Source organism: Rhinolophus sinicus, chromosome 1, assembly GCF_057876585.1.
Source record: "Rhinolophus sinicus isolate RSI-liver-muscle chromosome 1, RSI-T2T, whole genome shotgun sequence".
Lineage (NCBI taxonomy): Eukaryota > Metazoa > Chordata > Mammalia > Chiroptera > Rhinolophidae > Rhinolophus > Rhinolophus sinicus.
Genome location: NC_142501.1, coordinates 155,309,611 through 155,332,278, shown reverse-complemented (window position 1 = coordinate 155,332,278; position 22,668 = coordinate 155,309,611). Strand labels below are relative to the sequence as shown.

At 33.7% G+C, this 22,668-nt stretch overlaps 1 protein-coding gene and 1 long non-coding RNA gene across 2 annotated transcripts in view; one reads left to right on the top strand and one right to left on the bottom strand.

Annotated features, from left to right (window-relative positions):
• LOC109436823 (sulfotransferase 1E1) overlaps positions 1-16,891 on the top strand; it is a 22,238-nt gene extending 5,347 nt beyond the window's left edge. Inside the window, exons 3-8 of the mRNA XM_019715659.3 lie at positions 2,188-2,313; positions 3,152-3,249; positions 5,564-5,690; positions 8,524-8,618; positions 12,912-13,092; positions 15,522-16,891. Coding sequence (XP_019571218.1) covers positions 2,188-2,313; positions 3,152-3,249; positions 5,564-5,690; positions 8,524-8,618; positions 12,912-13,092; positions 15,522-15,634 — 740 coding nt within the window. The 3' untranslated portion in view covers positions 15,635-16,891. The remainder of the gene's footprint in view (positions 1-2,187; positions 2,314-3,151; positions 3,250-5,563; positions 5,691-8,523; positions 8,619-12,911; positions 13,093-15,521) is intronic.
• Positions 3,265-22,668, bottom strand: LOC141569964 (uncharacterized). The gene is made up of 3 exons (XR_016018653.1): positions 22,333-22,668; positions 21,717-21,809; positions 3,265-4,747 (listed from the first exon to the last, which is right to left on the bottom strand). It is a non-coding gene; the product is annotated as an uncharacterized LOC141569964 (long non-coding RNA).

The following is a 22,668-nucleotide window of genomic DNA, read 5'->3' as shown; positions in this document are numbered from 1 at the left end:
GACATGTGACATAGTCTGGCTCAGATAAGAGGAACGTGACCAAATTCTCTCTAAAGAATTTGACTTAGAAAATGCAGAGATAATGAAAAAAGTAGTAATGGAAATTGAAAGTAAAAAGATAACAGGTGTAGGTGGGTTCACAGCCATGAGGTTGCATGGGAAGCCCAAGTTATGTGGGATCAGAAACAAAGAAATAAAGAGAAGAGGAGTCAGTGGGGTCATGGGATGAGGCTAGGGAGGGAGAAGAGGTGGGGATTTAATTAATCACAAATAGTCAATAATTTAATCATCCATGCCTATGTAACAAAATATCCATAAAACACTAATCCAGAGGATGTATCTCTTCCAGATACAGTTACTAGAACCTGAAAATAACTATCATATATATTGTTCAGCCTTCTGTCTTGGCTTAATAGCTTCATGTACTTCAAACAACCAATCTTTTTTATAAATATATTTCCCTTCCACCATCCTGATTAATATGATTTACATCATCCCCTAAATGTAGTGGTCCATATTATAGCCATGAATCAAATAATAAATAGTCATAATAATATGAGTTTTACCAGGAGTATGAGGGTTTTAATCACTTTTGTATCCCCCCCAACACACTCTACATTACCTTTCATATATAGTTCCCACAATAACTATATTTGCAATGATAGCATATTGTGGTCCACATAGATAGCAACACAGAAGAAAAACCCTATGGATATGAGCCTCTATATTTCTATTAACCCATCCTAAGACCTAAGACCCTTTGATCCTGCGAGATTCATAAGCAGACCCATTCTTCTGAAGGATAAATGTGTGTGTGCGCACACATACACGTACATGCCTATTTTTCAGTTTGGATTTCCTAGAAATAAAGCTCTCTATCATGAACCACCTCTCTAATCCCCACCCCTAGCTCACCAGAACTGACTTTCAAAGGGCTTTTGATCACAACAGGACAGGGAGCAGGGAGTCATTTTTGGTAGGAGATTTTTTTTTTTTTTTTCTTCATTTTTCAAGTGAATTGCCTTTAACAAAATAGCTGGGGTTATTGAGAAGTGGGGAAGGAGAGAAGGGGAAGGGTGGTAAATTACTAGAGGTGAATGTATGATCTTCTATAAACAGGACATAAACAAAGCATATGGAATTCTAGAGACATTGAAATCAAACCAGAAATAAGCAAAAAGTAAAATGAATATGATCATATTGAAATTTTACAGTGCTCTGAAGTTTGTTGTCTCATTCTATAATGGTTATAATGAAACTCCCTACTCATATCTGTCTGCAGAAGACCTGCTCTGAGGAGAATATATGCTGAATGTCCAGCTTTCAATAATTTTCTGATGAAAATGCTCATTGTCTTTGCAAAAAAATAAAGATCAGGGGATTTTACAGGACACAATAACATGACCTGAAATAACACAATAAGAGTAGAGCAATTTCAGTACAGCCTGGGGAGTTGAAGCTAGAGGCAAATAAGAATAAAATAAATTAATAATCGTGTATTTATTGGCATTGCAATATGCTCAGCACTAATTATGTGCATAGGGTACAAAGGCAAGTATACAAGTTGACCTCTGCATGGAATGAGCTTATATTCTATTAGGTAAATGATGATAACAACATGGTGATGATGATACATGTCCAATCTGAACTGAGTGCTTACCACTCTGACAAGTACTTTTCATAGAAAAGTAATTGCAATGAGCTTAGCAGTTAGGTAAGTCACATAAACAAAACTGAGGCACATAAAAATTAAGTAACTCAAGCATGATTCTAGGCTAGTGAATGATTGGTTAAGACAATATTTCACACTAGGTAGAACTGGAAGCTCTTGCTTTTAACCACAGCTACACCTTGTTAACTAGGAAGACGCCTCCTTACTTTTTAAATGTAAAACTTTAGATCCAAACTATTATCAGCTTGCATAATGTCACAGTTCATCATGGACAAATTGAGACTCCTACCACAGGTATGTTTTACTATAATATTCATCCTTATTTATTGAGGCTATTTTGGGGTCCTATTAGATTAAATATTAGAGAAAATAATTCTTAAGTCCTGTGGCTATTGTGACACCCTTCAAATAATATTGCATTGGTACCAATCTACTTCACCTAGCTATAAATTCATCATTTCTATCTTCAGCCCAGCATGGTCAGTGAGAGTCTCAGGTTTGTTTAATTTTAACAGGCACCACCTGGGTTAGTGAAATTGTGTACATGATTTATAAAGAGGGTGACGTGGAAAAATGCAAAGAAGATGTCATTTTTAATCGAATACCTTTCCTGGAATGCAGAAAAGAAGAGATGATGAATGGTAATGTTTAAGTTGATTTTAAAAGCTATATGAATATATTTTTAAGTGTGAATGTAGATGATGCAAGGAAAGAGACTGTACGCAAGAGTGGCAATTAGTATTATGTCTCCCATATAGCAAAGCATGTAAATTTAAATTTAAATCTTGACAGAGTTTATGGTATAGCATGTGTCTGGAAAAGAGTGAATAAAGGTAGCTCATAAATGCTTTCAGCAGAGCCTAGCAATCAATATGAGCATTTATCTCTGTATGGGCTACATGTGATGATATTTTAAACACTAGAAAACTATATTTCTTTTTTAGGAGCTATGCAAAAGGATATTCACAGATAATTTTAATATTGTGAAAAATGAGAAACACCATAAATATTAGTCAACACAAGAATATTTAAAAGTGATATAATAACACTGTAAAATCATTAAAAATTTTAGGATGTCATATGTTTTCAACATTGCAGTTTCAGTATCATATTGAGGAAAAAAGGCAGTCAGAAAATATTAAAAATTCGTGTGTGTGTGTGTGTGTGTGTGTGTGTGTGTGTGTGGTACTTGAATGGCTATGACTCTGGGCATATAGAGATATATTTATATAGGAGGCTATTCACCAAAATGTTAATAATGATTTTTCTAAAGTGGTAACATTTTATTTGATCTTATTTTTTCTCTATAATTTCCTCTATCTAATCTTTTATAGTGAGTATATTATTATTATTATTATTATTATTATTTAAATATAATGTAGTATCTTAAAGTTACTTCTATTTTTAAAATATCTATAAATGCCATATAAATATTTATGTTTTGAAGTTGCCTAACCTTTCATTGTTTTTAAAAATCAGGAATAAAACAATTAAAACAAATGGCATCTCCTAGAATAGTGAAGACTCATCTCTCAGTGACGCTTCTTCCAGCCTCATTTTGGGAAAAGAACTGTAAGGTAACCAGAGTCAAGTATTCTTAAAACTTTATCCAACTCAAAGAAATTTTAGAATGCTCAAGTCATAACAGTGTCATATACAACTTGTTTATGTTTTCTTTCATTAAATCTATAAGTATTTAACAAATGTAGCTTACAGTCAGTATAGTCAGAGTCTGTATTTTAATTTCAACTCCAGAGGTGATTCTGAATAAAACAAGTAAACTCTCTAAGGCAGTTTCCTCCTCTGTAAAAGAAGGTTAACAGTAGCATCTTCCTCATATAGTTGTTATAAAGGTTAAATGAAATAGCGTTTATAAACTGCTTAACATAGCACCTAGCATATTGTAAACAATAAATTGTAGCTACTTTTGTATTTGTTATTAGTACTGACTGTATTGAATATTGAATGTACTCCTTTTGCAAACTTTAGTACTTGGTACTATGAGGTATGCAAATGAACTAGACAGAGATAAACCAGACAAATATTATATAATAATTATTTACTGAGTGCCTATCGTACACCAGCAATATAACAATTAACAAGACATATGCAGTCCTTGTCTTCATGGACACATAGTCCATTGGGGGAAAGGGACAAGTAAATAGGCAATGCATTGTCACAGGTCAAGCAAGAGAAGAATTCTAGCCTATTGAGGGCTGGGAAGGCATCCAAGAGCAAGTAACATCTCAGTAAATATTTGCAGAATGCACAATGGTTAGTCTGTATAATCCCAGAGGCAACCCAGGGGGGATTTGAAACCAGTTTAGATTAACTAGAAAATTGAGTGTACATATTGGCTGGATGAGTGAAGGGAGATAAGCTAGGGCTTGATTACAATAGACGTTGAAGTCAAATTATGAAGTTTGGACTCTATTTCACGATAATGAGGAGTTATAAACATATTAAGCTGATGATTAACATGATCAGTTTCACTTTTTAGAAAAAATGATGAGTAACCAAAAATACATACAAAACATTAAGTCTTGGAACACTGATACTGTTTATCAATGCCTTTCTAGCTTTTTTAAGGATACACTATGACCCATACCACATATATGAGATATTAAAGTACCATATGCAGTTATTACTAATCCAAAAGGTGATTTATCACAGTCATGAAACATTTCCACTTTGTACTCTGTTGTTACATGGTGTATTTGATGTTTTCTGAGATCCATGATCCAAAATTCTGTAGATCCCAATGTTTCTTTGTTTTCTTTTACCATAAGCAATCCAAGATAGACCATATACATTCTGCTGAATTCATTCAATACATAACGCTCTCTCAGTATATTTTCTAGATGTGTCATTACCATTCTTTCAAGAGATTTGACTAAGTTACTTTATTTTTCCTTTGAAGAATGGGTGATAGCCTCCTTTACTTTTCAAATGGAAATAGATACTATACTTTTACAATAGTCGCAGTCTTCTCAAAATTGTTTCTTACATCAGAGATCATCAAAGCGTAGAAAATAGTTGGATGGATTCATGTTCTGAGTATTTCCAGGATATTCACTGCGGGACAAAAAGGCAGATGAATTGAGACTATTAGTGAAAGTGTGTATGAAGGTGTGGACCAGAAAATATAAGTGATAAAAAAGTGGAAGAAAAAAAAAGGAAACAGGTGAAATTTAGTTCTAAGATAATTGGTGTTTTGCACAAGATGATAGAATTTCTTAATGCTAGAACTAGCAACTAAAATCAAGTATTCCTGGTTGTTAATTTGTTGGTGTTTCCACTACAGGTAAAACAGAAACTCACCAGGGTGTTGTTGAAGGTTATATTTTCACTGAGATCAATGTGCACACAAACCCTCTTACACATGTTTTTTGTCTGTTTGTTGTTAAAATTATGAGTGTGGAAACAATAGGACTTTTTTTCCCCTTTAGTATACAGCATGGTAGTATAGCATAAAAATCGGAGGACTTTATTGTTGACTGAATGATTTACCAAATCATTTACTCTCTTTGATTTATTCCCAGTGATGCATTCTGACTCAGCTTCAGTTTAGTTTCTTCATATAAACTGGGGATAATTATCTATCTGGCCCAATTTGTATCAATAGAATTGTGACACTCAAATGAGGTATTATATGTGAAAATGGCATAAAAATGTAGAGAACTAACATTGAACAACACTACAAAAGATGCTGTCACTTCAGGTTATTGAAGGACTTTTCTTCTTTATAATTTTATATATTTTATAGACTTTCTAAAACAAATATGTATTATGTTTATAATTGAAAACATAAATGCTTTCTTTTTAAGTCTTGAAGTATTTTTAATACTTGAAAAATATTAGGTGATTTAATATTTGATTTTATCCTCTTAGATGATCTATCTTTGTCGGAATGCCAAGGATGTGGCTGTTTCTTATTATTATTTCTTTCTAATGGTATCTGCTCATCCAAATCCTGGATCTTTTCCAGAGTTTGTAGAGAAATTCATGGATGGAGAAGGTAAAATAACTTATTTTCTCTGAATTCTTTCAAGGTAAATGATACAAGACAAATGGCATCTCTGAGCAAAAATTTTGGTCATCTTTTCTGGTCTGTTATCTTTCCTGATCCTTAATTAAAACACATATGTTCTAGATGCTCTTTAATTTTAGAGAAACCATAGGGTTTCCAGATGTGAATGGCAAATTGTGGAATATGACAGGTCAGTTCAATGCCTAAAAATATATAGAACTATACTTGGGATTTGGAGGTAACATTTTTTCTCTTTAAGATTGAAACTCAGTGTCCAATTCTTTGTCTTGTCTGTTTTTATTAGAAAAGTATTTCAAAGCATGTTGTTACAACTCCATTGAACAACAAGAAGAAAGGAATAGGGGAGAAAGAATGCCCCATTTTTCCCAAGTTCAGGTGTTAGGAGGGTCCAGAATTCACAAAGAAGTCTGAATATCTACAGAGTTCTTATTCATTTTACCCAGTGTACAGTCTAAATGATTCAACTACATTCCTCAGAATAGTGCGAGAGTTACTTGAGCAGAAATTCCAGGAAATTTTGCCTTTTTATTTAATTCCATTCTAGAGCAATTGAATATTTAGATTTGAGGAAAAAAGGGTTCAAGAGATTCTATTAACTGAAGAAGGCCATTCTGATCCTGTAGTGATAATTCCGTGTTTCCCTGGAAATAAGACCTAGCCAGACCATCAGCTCTAATGAGTTTTTTGGAGCAAAAATTAATATAAAACCTGGTATTATATTATATTATATTATATTATATTATATTATATTATATTATATTATATTATATTATATTATATTATATTATATTATATTAAGACCCGGTCTTATATTATAGCAAAATAAGACCAGGTCTTATATTAATTTTTGCTCCAAAAGACGCATTAGAGCTGATGGTCCAGCTTGGTCTTATTTTTGGGGAAACACGGTTGTAAGGAAAATAATAATAGCACTTTGATAACCATAGAAGCTAATATTGACTCAATAAAAGTAGGATATGTGTGCTTTGTGTTTGTTGCTACATTTTGGGAAAATGTATACTATAGCATCATGAATAAAATATAGGCAGTGTGATAAAAAATACAGTGAATGTTTTAAATAAAAAAAATTGTTACAGTAAAAGACACATTGCCATTAATCCCCCTCAAAATACTCCACCCTTACTTTGAACGCACTTATCTCATCATTCTTTCCACTATCTCGAGGAATTCTGTAAGTCTTCTTTCGTGAGAGTCTTTAGTTGTGCTGTCATGGCTGCTTCCGATGTCCTGAATCAGTTTGACTTTGAGGAAGAGCCAGAAGTCGCACAGTGCCAGATCTGGTTAATAAGGTAGATGAGGACACACCAAATGTTTTTATTTGACAGAAATTGCCATATACCAGGAGCAATGTGTGACATGAAGCATTGTCATGATGGAGGAGATTTATGGCACACTTTAAAACACACCTTCTCTCAACCATAGCTCACACTCAACTGACTACACCGAACAAGTTGAAACTTGTCACAGACTGTTACTAAGGTTAGATGCACTGCTTCTTGTATTGAAGATCCCTGCCTTTCCATTGGATGGCACTTGGCAGCAGCATTCATCATATTTTTTTTATCACAATGTGGAAAGGCTTCGTGTCACATATTGCTTCTGGAATATGGCAATTTCTGTCAAATGAAAACATTACAGTGTGTCCTCATCCACCTTATTCACCAGATCTGGCACTGTGTCACTTCTGACTCTACTCCAAAGTCAAAATGATTCAGGACAATTGAGGCAGCCACAACAATGCAACAAAGACACTCAAGACAGAGGACTTCCGGAACTGCTTCAGAATGTGGCATGAATAATGGGGTAAGTGTGTTTGAAGTGAAAGGGAATAGTTTGAGGGGGGTTAGTGGCAATGTGTCTTTTACTGTAATAATTTTTTTTTTTAATTTAAACATTCACCGTATTGTTTGATCAACCCTCATATGCCTCAACATCATCAAAACCCACATTGTAAAAGAAAGATAAAGTTGCACCTTCACAAAACAGATGAATAAGATCACTATAAATATTATTATGTAACTTTTTTCTCTAAAGAAAAATCTCCAGTAGAATCAAAGAACAAAAAAGGTATGCAATGACTTAATGCAAAGTGGAATGCTTTGACTCACACATCTTATATCATTCTGTCATCTTTTTATTGGGTGAAACACTTGGATATACATGAGAGAAGATAAAGGAAGAGAATGAAGAGACAGTATTTGGTCATATCACATCCTCTCAAAAATCTAAATTTTTTACAGTCAGAATACACTAAAGGTCCCAAGAGAGCACCCTTTGCCAATAAAATGCATGTAGTATTATATAATAAACAATTATATAGCTACTGGCTTCAGTTGCCAAAGCTAGTTTGTAAATGGCAAATTAGAGACCTGGACTAAATTCTGATTGTAAGAACATTGATAGATCCACTAACTCAACTCCCTTTACTAACACACACACACACACACACACACACACACACACACACACACACACATTTCAAAAATGCTTTCATAAGCTCTGAATCAAATTGATGGGAGGGGGACTTTCTTCACTTTCTCTCTGTGCCATAAACCATGTCACAATGGTGAAAATTGGAAATATGTTTCTTTATGTTGTTTATTCAACATACTTTTCCTCGTTTACTGTATAAGAATTTGCTTAAGATGTGTAGCTGATCTCTAGTTTTCATTCTATGATTACTTATTTATATTTATTTGTAGCTACTGTTTGAACACTCATTTTCAAGCTGTATACAGATGATACTATGCCCTTATGTTGTTTTTATTCCTAATTTTAGTTCCTTATGGTCCCTGGTATGACCATGCAAAATCTTGGTGGGAAATGAGAAAGAATCCACGTGTGCTATTTCTTTTCTATGAAGACATAAAGGAGGTGAGAAACTGAAAACATATGGACATCTTAGTAATGTCTAAAATGTAGCATTTGACAACAGTCTAGAGACAAAAATCAGCTTTTAAATAAATGATGTAGTCACCTCTAAAAGTTATAAGAATCCACATACTTTAGCACAGATTTAAAACTAGTAAACATAAATCTGTGGATGAGTATATTTAAAACCAAGTGTCAAAAAAATTAGCAAAGATACAATTTGAGAGAACTTGAGTTTATGAAACAAAATAAAACAAGACCACCACACACACATGCGTTCGCGTGCGCACGCGGACACCCACACACACACACACACACAAACACACACACACACACACAGAATCATGACAGGCAAAAAGAGTCACCTGACCTGTCTCCAAATCTATAGATGTTGGAAATATCAGAGAACTTTAAAATAACTATGCTTAATATGTTTAAAGATATAAAAGAAGAAGTTTAAAATTTTACAAAGAAACAAGGGCTACTAAAATTAACAAGTCAGATAGGGAAAAAAAAGAGCAAAACAGAATTTCCAAAATGATAAAAAATTGAAATTAGAAATCAGGAGATGGTTTAAATAACAGATAATACATGGAAAATCATGGGTTAGTAATGTGGAAGATGGAGCTGAGGTAATTACATAGAATTTACCACACTGAGATAAATAGAATACTTTAAAAAGAGAGTAATGGATATGTAGGATAGAGTGATAAGAGTTGATACATATATATCAACTCAAACTTTCAGAAGAAGAGAGTACAGAGAATGTTTGGAACAGAATTTGCAAAATTCTGATGTCCTCAAAATGTCCTTATAATCCAGTTTTTTTATAGTTTCATTCGTAATCAGGATAATTAAAAATAAAAAAAAAATCACTATGAGATGTCACTTCACACCCACCAGTCCGACAACAATGAAAAAGACTGACAATAATAAATGTTAGTCAGGATGTGGATCAGTGAGAAGTAACACACTGCTGACAGTAGTATAAAAAGATACAAACACTATGGAAACAGCTTGTCATTATACACAAAGGTCAAACATGCACATAAGACCCGGGAATTTCACTAGTAGATATATACTTTTGAGGAACTCTGGCTTATGTGCTTTAGGTTATAGGTACAACAATCTTCATAGCAGCATTCTCCATAACCATAAACATTGGAAACAACCCAAATACACAAGAATCAATACATAATGTATATTATTATCCTATAATTAAATATTATATTGCAATGAAAAGGAATAAACTTCACATGTGTATATCAAAAACACATATATAGTATTGGTAAAAAAAACATATATAGTATTGTCTAGGGATACATATGTACTAAGTTTCAAAACTATAAAGTAAAGCACATGATTGATTAGGTCAACTTCAGAGTAGCAGGTCTTTTGTTGTTCTTGTTTGTGGAAATGGGAATGGAAAATGAAAGGAATGCCAATGGAAACTTGCAAATGGAAGAATTCAACAAATTTTGAATGTTCTGTTCCATAAATTGGGTAGTAGGTAATGGGTACTGTATCATTTTAGTTCTTTAAGCACAAATGTATACATATCAAATAATTTTTTAAAAGACAGACAAAATACTGCGTCTCTTTATTAAGACAGGAGAAATGTCTTCTTTCATTCTTTATTAACACCAAGAAAGCAATTGATATCCATGTCTTGTTCACTTCTTTATATAATTATTAAAATCCATGTTGCTGTACTTCTAGAGGTGTTTTGATGAGGACATTTAAAATAAAATAATAAATAATATTTTAGAAATTTAATTATAATTTATTTGTAGAATTTAACACTAGCACAAATTTAAAGGAGAAGCAGCCATGATCTGTAGTTTATTACTTATGTAATACTGTGTTCTGTAACTAGAATACTGAAGACAGGAAATTTAAAAGGTACACAAGCAAAATTTATTATTTAATCCGACCATTAACTAATCCAACCATCTCAACCCCTTCCACCCAAATTGTCCATGTCCACTCATTTCCCACTTTAGTTAATAATGGCCAGGTTTAACTTTGCTCTATATTTGAATCAATAAGGAGTCTAAGAATGAATAAATAAAGGTTCTATTTTTTCTACAATTTATCAAGTAGAGAATAAGACATATTAACATTACTTATAAAGGCACAATATTTTTTGTGGAAGACAGACAAGTAAATAAAATATTATAAGAATAATTATATGGTACAATAGATTTATATGATAATTTATGGGAGTAAAAATAGTCATCTAACTTAAATTGGAATTGTCAAGGAAATCATCCCAAAGAAGGTGACACTTCAGCTGAAGTTTAATAGGTAGCTATAATTTGTAGGACAGAGAATTTGAGAACAGCATTCTATGTAGAAAGAACTACACACAGAATAAGCATTATAATTGGTATTGCAAATACTTAGTTGCATTGAGTGATTTAGCTGGATAATAGGGTACACTATAGGAGTGACATAGAGATAGGGATGTTTGTAGCTATGGTTTATATATTACTTCTGAGTTTCCATGCTGAGGACTTGACTTTTTACACATTTTCTTAATCTTTCTGGTTCCTTTGCTTTTCACTAGTTACACAAAAAAATTAGGAGAAAAATTAAAGCTGTTTGCATATTTTCAACCCTAAACTTGATCTATCACAGGAAACTGTAGTCTTTGAGAGTATATGTTAATATTCATAGGTATTTATTGAGCTTATACATCACCTCATTTAGTGTTCTAACAGTCTTTGAAGTATCTATATTTAAAATATTTTTGATTAAAGTATAGTTGGCATAATATATATTAATTTCAGATATACAACATAGTGATTCGACATTCATATAGCTTACGATGTGATCACTATGGTAAGTCTAGTAATCATTTGTCATCAAGCAAGTCATAATGGTATTATTGACTGCTTTCCCTGGATGTAAACTACATTCTGGTGTCTTATTTATTTTATAACTGGAAGTTTGTACCTCTTATTCTTCTTCACCCTTTTCACCACCATTCCACCATTCCCCTCACCTCTGGCAACCATCAGTTTGTTTTCGGTATCTATGAGTCTGTTTCTGTTTTGTTTATTTTTTTTTTGAGTCAACATATAAGTGAAATCATATAGTATTTGTCTTTCTCTGACTCATTTCACTTAGCATTAATACCCTCTAGCTCCATTCATGTTGTTGCAAATGGCAGTATTTCATTCTTTTTTATTGCAGAGTAATATATATATATATATATATATATATATATATATATATATATATATATTACATTTTATATATATGTTTTACATCTTCTTTATCCATTTGTATATCAATGAGCACTCAGGTTCCTTCCATATCTTGGGTATTGCAAATAATGCTGCAGTGAAAATAAGGGTCCATATATCTTTTAGAATTAGTGTTTTCATTTCTTCAGATAAATATCCAGAAGTGGAATCACTGGGTCAAATGGTAGTCCTATGTTTAAGTTTTTAAGGAATCTCCATAAGGGTTCCCTTTTCTCCACATCCACACTAACACTTACTTGTTGACTGTTGATAACAGGCATTCTGACAGGTGTGAGATTATATCTCATTACAGTTTTGATTTGCATTTCCCTGATGATTAATGATGTTTATAGCATTTTTTTGTGTGTCTGTTGGTCATCTGTATATCTTCTTTGGAGAAAAGCCTATGTCCGTTGCCCATTTTTAAAATTAGGTTGTTTTTTGATGTCATGTTGTATGAGTTCCTTATAGATTTTGGATATTAACCCCTTATTGGACATATAACTTACAAATATCTTTTCCCATTCAGTAGGTTTTATTTTGTTTTGTTGATGGTTTCCTTCATTGTGCAGAAGTATTTTAGTTTGATGTAGTCCCATTTGCTTATGTTGGCTTTTGTTGCCCTTGTCTGAATTGACATATCCCAAAAGATATTGCTAAGACCAATGTCAAAGAGTTTACTGCTTATGTTTTCTTCTAGAAGTTTTATGGTTTCAGATCTTACATTTAAGTATTTAATCCATTTTGAGTTTATTTTTGTATATGGTGTAAGAAAGTGGTACTTTGTATATGGTATAAGAAATTATGGTGTATATGATGTGACTTATTTTTTATGTCCTCTCTATGGATGAGGAAAATTATGTTTAGAGAAGTTAAAAAAATACCACTTCCCCAAGAAGTGTTGTTCATCAATAGAAGCCAAATTCCAGTATCAGTGGGGGAAAAAATAAATTAAGGTTTCTCTCTCTTTCCCTCTTTTTTAATCCAAATAGTAATGTGTTCGGTTTTAGTAACTGAATCTTCAAAATATTTTTTTTCTCCCTAGGATATCAGAAGAGAGGTGATAAAATTGATAGAATTTCTTGGAAGGAAGCCATCAGAGGAGCTTGTGGACAAGATTGTACAACATACTTCATTCCAAGAGATGAAAAACAATCCTTCTACCAATTACACAACACTACCAGATGAAGTCATGAACCAAAAAATATCTCCTTTCATGAGAAAAGGTGAGAGAATCATGTGATTCGTCTCTATTGCTATAGGATGTCACAAGTTGAAATAATTATAGGGAAACACCTATTGAGGCCTATTCATACCTTGTTTTCTTCAGAGTTGTTTTACATTTGAGAATTCTCTTTATTGAGTTAGCAGTTCTTCAGAGGCATAAACCACTAGTACTACTAGTACTAATAATAAATAGCTATTACTTGTTGATTATTTAGTATATGCAGCATGTTATACCAAGAATGCTCAGCAGCCACTGCAGCTTCAGCGCCAGCACTAACACCACATCTACTATTATTATTTACTAAGCCTGTGTGCATTGGTGCTGGATCATGTACGTTATATAAATATATATAATTTTAAAATTGTCATTATTTTTCAATTTTAATCAAAGACTCAGGAGAGAATTTCTGTAATTATTTCATTTTGAGACGAGGAAACAAGCTTATAACAATTAGTCAGCTTTTCCTTGACCAAGTGGCCAACATTTTTCAAGACTAAGTGGCAAATGATCAAATTCAATAAATTGTAGATATATTAAGTACATATAGTTCTTTATATATAGATTGTACCTCAATAAAGCTGTAAAAAAAGACTAAGTTTCAAAACCCTTAGTAACAAATATGGCTCTGTTTAGCAAAAAAATATCAAAATATAATAAAGTGACATTCTATGGCGAGGAGACATAGTCTGATGAGAAATGTAGTCAGTTTATAAATCCAAAGGGATGTAAAATATACAGAGTATGTATTAGGACATCTGGTCTTACTGATGTGTGAGAAAACATATCTGTTTGTTTTTTTTCCGGAGACCTTAGTAAAGCTTTGTTACTCTTCAATTACTTTTTTTTTCAATTGAACTCTTTTTTTCTTTTTTTTAAAGATTTTATTGGAGAAGGGGAACAGGACTTTTATTGGGGAACAGTGTGTACTTCCAGGACTTTTTTCCAAGTCAAGTTGTTGTCCTTTCAGTCTTAGTTGTGGAGGGTGCAGCTCAGCTCCAGGTCCAGTTGCCATTTTTCTAGTTGCAGGGGGCACAGCCCACCATCCCTTGCAGGAGTCGAACCGGCAACCTTGTGGTTGAGAGGATGCATTCCAACCAACTGAGCCATCCGGGAGCTCAGTGGCAGTTCAGCTCAAGGTGCCATGTCCAATCTTAGTTGCAGGGGGTGCTGCCCACCATCCCTTGCAGGACTCGAGGAGTTGAACTGGCAACCTTGTGGTTGAGAGCCCACTGGCCCATGTGGGAATCGGACTAGCAGCCTTCGGAGTTAGGAGCATGGAGCTCTAACCGCCTGAGCCACAGGGTCGGCCCTGTTTGTTTGTTTGTTTGTTTGTTTGTTTGTTTGTTTGTTTTTTAAGGAGCAGAATAAATAAAAATCTTGTTCTTTGAACTAAATTGTCAGTGAGAAGGCTAGGGAAATTTTTAAATAATAGGAATAACCTGCCACTGGGTGAAAAGAGGGAGCCCATGAAAAGAGAGTTAACACACAGATTACACTTTAATTATTTATTTCTCAAATTATATCTGTCTCCTTTCCCATTAGGTCCATACATATTTTTAAGATAAAACATTGGACTTTAATTGTCATGATTGTAAAGGGCTGCTTACTGCTATACCCTCAGAACTTACCCAGGATACATATTTTCTCTTTTGTTTTTTTGGGTATTTTACTGGGAAAATTTAGAGCTGGGATGGGATGATTTCCTTCTGCAAGGGCAGGGTTAGATATGATGGAAAGTAAAAGAGAAGGGCCTGTTAGACTGTTATAATAACCTGGGTGGAATCACTGAGGAGCCTCTCTGTCAGAAACAGCAGAAATGGAGAGGAAGCAATGAGTATTAAGCAAGTCAGAATATGAATAAGGAATTAGATGTAGGGGTTTATGGGATAATCTCCAAGTTTATGCCTTGGATACCTTGAGTTGCAGTTAATTGGGTTACGGAGGCAAAGGGGGAACCACAATTTTGTGGGGAAGAAAATGAATTAATTTTTGAACTAGTTGTTTTGGGGATACTTGTATGGAATCCAGGTGACAAGATCATGTAGACAATTAGATACGGAAACATATGGATTTGAGTGTTATTAGCTTATGGATGATATTTAGTATCTTGGAAATGGGTAAAACAACGGGTCTCATCTTAGGAGCCCCAACATTTTAGAGGAAATTGGAGAAGAAAAATTCAGTGAAGTAACATTAGAGGGAAGAGTCAGAGAAAGAAATGTGCTGTTTGTTGTTGTTTTAACAATCACAACAAATCCTTCTTTGCAAACTCAAATATGTATGTTATTTTTGGTATATATTTTGTTCCTATAATTGAGGATTACAACAATAAAATTTGATTCGGTATAAATGAAAGTGATGTATATTAGAAAACTTCATGATTCTGACTTGAAGACATAATATTTATTGTTTTTCTCTTTGTTACAGGAATTGTAGGAGACTGGAAGAATCACTTTACAGTAGCCCTGAATGAGAAATTTGATAGGCACTATGAGCAGCAAATGAAGGGGTCTACACTGAAATTACGAACCGAGATCTAAGGAGGGTTTTCTAAATATGTCTGAGATTAAAGCTTTCTTCTCATCATTCCTCAACTTTTCCTATTTTAGATGAATAGAGAAGGAGTCATGTGAAAGATTAAGGTCAGGTTCACATGGTTATTGAGATCTTCATATAAAAAGACAAGAAAGATTTTTTTCCTGCTATTATCTTTTTATTTTACTTTCTCTCTTCTTCTACTTTTCCTCCTCCTCCTCCTCCTCTTCCTCATTCCCCTCCCCCTCCTTCTCCTTTTCCTTCTTTTTACAAATATGCACAAAGCTATAATCTATGGGAATGGTGTAGGAACACAGAGTTTGAGTTGTCAGAGGCTCATTAAAAATAATCAAGCTCTCCAAATTCTTTATTTTTGTGTTGGCTTTTTTTTCCCCATTATGTAGTATGTTTTGTGTACATATGAACTTTGAAAATCGTGAGAGACAGAACAAAAAAATAAATAAATTTGGGGCCTTACTAGAATATTACATCCTCCTAACCTAGAAGGTTAAATCTAAGGATAAATAAATATGGTTTGTTTTCTTGCTCTTTGAAGAAATGTCTAGGGATTTCTGAACACGCTGTTCAACAGTATGATTTTTCAGAATCAAAGCTATTTTTTAAAAAAAGTATAACATAGTTATGCATTATTAAAAATTGAAGAGTGTTGGAAAATATTAAGATTTTGTTTTGGTCGGATGAGAAGCAGAATCTCAATCACTGAAGGCAACAATTGTTATTGATTTCTTTGTTTAAATTAAATTTATTAGGGTGACAATGGTTAGTAGACTTACATAGGTTTCAAGTGTACAATTCTGTAATACATCATCTATATATCACATTGTGTTCTCTCCACCTAGAATCAGTTCTCCTTCCATCACCATATATTTGACCCCCTTTACCCTCTTCTACCATCCCACTTCCCTCCTTACCCTCTGGTAATCACTAAACTGTTGTCTGTGTCTGAGTTTTTGTTTCTTTATTTGCTTGTCTGTTTCCTTTGTTGCTTTCAGTTTTATATCCCACATAGGAGTGAAATCATGAGGTTCTCAACTTTTTCTGTCTGCCTTATTTTGCTTAGTATAATAATCTCAAGATCTGTCCATGTTGTAGCAAATGGCAATATTTCATCTTTTCTTATGGCAGAGTAATATTCCATTGTGTATATATACCACATCTTCTTTATCCAATCATCTATCGAAGGACACTTTGATTGTTTCCATGTCTTGGCCACCATAAATAAATCTGCAATGAACATTGGAGCACATATGTCTTTATGGATAAATATTTTCAGATTTTTTAGATAGATACCCAGGACAGGGATTGCTAGGTCATATGGTAATTCTATTCGTAATTTTTTGAGGAACCTCCACACTCCCTTCCATAGTGCCTGCACCAATCTGTATTCCCACCAACAGTGTATGAGGATTCCTTTTTCTCCACAGTCTCTCCAACACTTGTTATTATTTGTCTTGTTGATGATAGCCATTATAACTGATGTGAGGTGATATCTCACTGTGCTTTTGATTTGCCCTTCCCTAATAGCTAGTGAAGTGGGGCATTTTTTCATATTGATTTCTTAAATGCCCATTTTGTTATGATTTTTTATTTAACATCAAAGTGTACAATAAAATGTTAATTTTATAATTTGTAAAACTCATAGTTGCTGTTGCCCACATGTAACTAAACAAGAATAAACTCACATATCTTTCTGACTTTAGTTCTTAGTAAACCAATATATTCCAAATTTGCCTGATTGAAATTTGAACCACTCACATTTCCCCACAGCTTGTTCAAACTTCTCTGCAACTTCCTTGGAGAAAGAAGGTACTTGAGATAGCTTAAAATTCAAATAGAAACTTTAACCCCCCTGGGATTCTTTGACATCTTTCTGGGGCTGGATTTTTTTATTTTTTATTTAATTTATTGGGGTGACAATTGTTAGTAAAATTACATACATTTCAGGTGTACAATTCTGTATCACATCATCTATAAATCCCATTGTGTATTCACCACCCAGAGTCAGTTCTCCTTCCATCACCATATATTTGATCCCCCTTAACCTGATCTCCCACTCTTACAGTGTGTGTAGGCTGGAGACAATGAAGAACTTGGATAGCATCATGTGGTGAGATATATAGGGGTAACCACTGTAGCTTTGGTTCTGTGCTTCCAAGAAAGCAAGAGATTTCTGGTTACCTTAGTGTTTAATATTTTCTAATAATTAGACCTCCTGAATAATGCTTTCAGGCCAAGTGTTCAGATACTCAGAAGCACTTAATAAATGTTTATTGACTAACTGATTAATCAATACCGTGTTAAGACTGGAAAGTGCTCAATAAGCATTTATTAATGAGGGTTGTAATAAGACATAATTTGAACCATGCCACAGAGTTTCTTTATATGACTAAAATACCTGAGAATTTGATTTGGGCAACAGAATAAATAAAGTAGTACTGAATTATACCCATGGTATAAAATTAATATCCATAAACACATGCTGATATAAATGATTGAATAAATAATTAAGTGGAGACGAATAGGTAAATAACCTATAAAGGAGAATTCAAACTAATTATGTGTAACATCCCATCCCTTAAGTGTGGGATTTACAGAGTGACTTCCTTCTAAAGAGTCTGCAAGGGCTTAGGGGTAGGGTGCACAGGGATAGTATCTTTACAGTAGAGAAACCTGGCAAATACTACCTCAACCAGTTAACATCATCAGTGATCAGACATGTTGATAGTAGAAATCCTTGAAATGTAATAAAAATGGTTCTTCACCTCGTTGGCCTTTCTTTCAAAATTCTACAATCATTGTGAAACGATGGGGAAACATCATATAAACGAAACTGAAGGAAAATATGCAAAATATCTGACCACTATGCCTGTTTTGCCAAAGTCATCAAAAACAAGGAAAATCTGTGAAACTGTCATAGTCAAGAGAAATCTAAATATACATGACTTCTAAATGCAACATGGTATCCTGGGTGAGATCATGGGATGATAAAGAAGGACATTAAGGACATTAAGTAATAACAAAAAATTCTTAAAATATATAGACATTAGTTAATAATAATGTATCAATATTGGTACATTAGTGTGTAAGAAATGTACCATAGTACTGTAAAAGTTTAATAATAGGGGAAAACTCTGTAATATTCCCAAAATTATTGTTTTTCTGTAAAGGACCAGTTAGTAAATATTTCCAATTTTACCGATTGTTGTCGGTCATTGTAGCAACAATTCAACTTGGTCACTAGCTTCAAAGCAGCCAAAACAACACATAAACAAATGAATGTATCACTTTGTTAAAATAAACATTTATTTACAAAAGCAAATGAAAATGCGGATTTGGCCTGAGGGTTGTAGTTTGCTAGCCCCTACTCTAGATAATTTTTCTTCCATTTTTAGAAATGTAGAGATGTCCTCTATTTTTAGAAGACCAAAGAATGAACCAATAGTTATATTTTATCCAGAACTTAGTTGCTCTTTTTTGATTGTCTTTCAGAATATCTACACAGCCATATTGCTGGAAGCAAATGTCTTTTTTTTTTAAATTTAAGTATAGTTGGTGTACAATCCTATATTGGTTATATTAGTTTCATGTGTGATCCTACACTTCCAATAACTTACAATGTGATCACCCCACCAACTCTAGTAATCATCTGTCACTGTGTAAACTTATCACAATATTATTGATTATATTCTTCTTCTCCTTTTCACTCATGCCCCCACAACCTTCCTTCTGGTGACTATCCCTCTGGTCTCTGTTTCCATGAGTTCCTTTTTGTTTCGTTTGTTCTGTTTTGTTTTTAGATATCACATGTAAGTGAAACTAGACGGTATTTGTCTTCCTCTGCCTGACTTATTTCACTTAGCATAATACCTTCTAAATCTCTCCATGTTGTCACATACATCAAACTGAAAAGCTTCTGCACAGTGAATGAAACTTTTTAACAAAGCAAAAAGGCAACCTATGAATGGGAGAATACATTCACCAATAAAACATTTGATAAGGGGTTGATACCCAAAATATATAAGAAATTCACACAACTTAATAACAAAAAATTAATCCAATCGAAAAATAGGCAGAGGACATGAAAAAACAGTTCTCCAAAAAAGACATACAGATGGCCAACAGACACCTGAAAAGATGCTCAACATCACTAATCATCAGGCAAATGTAAATCAAAACCACAGTGAGATACCATCTCACACAAATCAGAATGGCTATTATCAAAAAGTCAACAAATAATATGTTGGTGAGGATGTGGAGAAAAGGGAACACTTGCGCATTGTTGGTGGAACTCCAAATTGGTGCAGGCCCTATGGAAAACAGTATGGAAATTTTTCAAAAGACTGAAAAGAGATATACCATACACTCAGCAATTCAACTTGTGTGTATTTATTCTAAGAAAACGAGAACCCAGAAATCCCTCTTCTGGGTATCTACCCAAAAAATCTGAAAACATTTATCCATAAACATATATGTATCCCTATGTTCATTGCAGCATTATTTATGGTGGCAAAGACATGGAATCAACCGAAGTGTCCTGTGATAGATAATTGGATGGTATGAGAAGGTAAAGGTGGTCAAATACATGGTGATGGAAGGAGAACTGACTCCACGTGGTGAACATACAGTGCAATATATAGATGATGTATTACAGAATTGTACACTTGAAACCTATATAATTTTACTAACTAATATCAGCCCCAATAAATTTAACAAAAAATATAAATAAGTAAATAAATACACAAACAGATCCACAGTAAAGTGCAATATTTCTTAAAACATAATTGGTGTGTTTTCACTTCTGCTGCATTGAATAGGCCAAAGATATCATGGCCAAGTCCAAAGTCATTGGGTAGAAAAGTACACTTCTTACACAAGCAAAGTAGAGGACAGTGAATATTTCCAACATTAACAATCAATTCCCACGGTCTTCTCTTACCTTTTTATAGCTTTCCATAATAAGAATTGCTAAAAATACGCAGGAACAAAATTGCATTAGGAAGAGTTCAAGCACATCCCAGTTTCACTCTTAACCCCTTGCCACACCTAAAACTCAGTCAGTTATACATTTTCTTCTTATGAAAATGCTGAATTCATCACATACTGTGTTTCGCCCTAAAATAAGACCTAGACAGACCATCAGCTCTAATGCGTCTTTTGGAGCAAAAATTAACATAAGACCCGGTCTTATTTTACTATAATATAAGACTGGGTCTTATTTAATATAATATAAGGCCGGGTCTTGTTTAATATAAGACCGGGTCTTATATTGATTTTTGCTCCAAAAGACGCATTAGAGCTGATGGTCTGGCTCAGTCTTATTTTCGGGGAAACACGGTAGTACTTGCATTGAATCCCCTGATATTCCCAATGTTTGGTCCAAAGTATCAGAACATTTGAGACTGCTGGGCCATGGTGAAAACATCAAATCGATCCACACCTTAAATGTCATCCATAGTACATACTACCAAAGCTAGTGTAGTTATGAGGAACTAGAAATCTATGCTTTGTGATACCCTGCCAATAGGTTCAGCCTTGTAAGAGCCAAGAAAGTTTTGTTGAAATACAGAGAGTACCAAAAAAATGTATACACATTTCAAGAAAGGAAAAAACTGTATTAAAATTGTAATACTCAATATATACCTATAACAAAAGATGAATACAAGTCATGTGCATACTTTTTTTTGGCACCCCTGGTACATGGATGCAATACCCTCCCTCAAAAAATCATAGTCTTGTTCTATGTATAACCCGTCTTTAGACTAAAGCATTTCTTTTCATTCATTTCAATCTTGATTTTTGTTTTTATATTCTGTGTGTATAGTCAAACTTATGTATTATATGTACATGTCTAAATAAACACAGTTTCTGCAAATTTGTAAAATTTATTCCTAAGAGAATATTTACTTATAAAATGTATCTCTACAAAAATATTTAAAATATGTTTCTCCAATCAAATTGACAATGCTTTTTAGAAAAATAATTATTAGGGTCACGTTAGGGTGTTCCCTCTGAAACATGGGATGAGTGCTGGATATCATTAATTTACCCCTTTAGATTTATTCTCACCATTTTCCATCCTGGACTGTGCACTGGGAGGCTGATTTGTATAGGTTACATCAACAGGATTCTGGACCATCCGGTTTCTATTTGGCAGGAGATCTGAGGGAAGAAGAAAAGTGAAGTCACGTTGATTATTTCCCTAGCTCTTTCCCATGAGGTCAAATTAAGTGGACTCCATACTTCAATCAAATTAACTGAAAGGGTTTTATCACTTAAATTCCGTGTTTTCATTATGACACACTTTCTTTCCTCAGCTATATCTAATGACCCTAAAGCTGTATCTCTCTACAATTTTTCTAGAACATAAATCTCCAATCTCCTGCAAAGGGCAGAAATGGGGGCATGCTAAGAGCCTGAGGATGATTTTCTGGTTGCAAGGCATGTGGGGAGGCAAACTAGGAATGTTTTTCTCTTGTTTTTCAGGCTAATCTGTAAAACTATCTAATTGCCTCCAGTTGTTTTGCCTTCCTGTAATTCTGCAGCAATGTGACATTCGGGCTCTTTCTTGATTACTGCTCTGAAGCAGACTACAAGAAAAAATCTTAATCTAGATTTTCCCATTAAATTCAAAGAAAATATCTGTTTGGGATGTTCACAGAAAACAATAATATAAAATATTTACATCTTCATATTTTGTTGAATGAGAAGTTTCAACTTCAAATTCCATTGTTGTGCAGACTGATAAACTCACAGATTTTAAAATTTTTGCCTTTTTAAGCATCGTGATTTCAGGACGTAGAGACAAAAAGGAGCCATGTCATAGAAGTATTTTGATCATATGGATAACGACAAGAGTCTCAAAGCAGTTTTCCCTATCTTGAAACAGGCCATTTTACCACAGTCACCACTATGACTAGGTGACTAAGAAAGATGACATACAGAGCTGCCTCTGGACGGTACAGGCATAATTTAAGACGCAGAATGTGCTCCAACTTTTCTTGGCTGCATTTCATTTCCC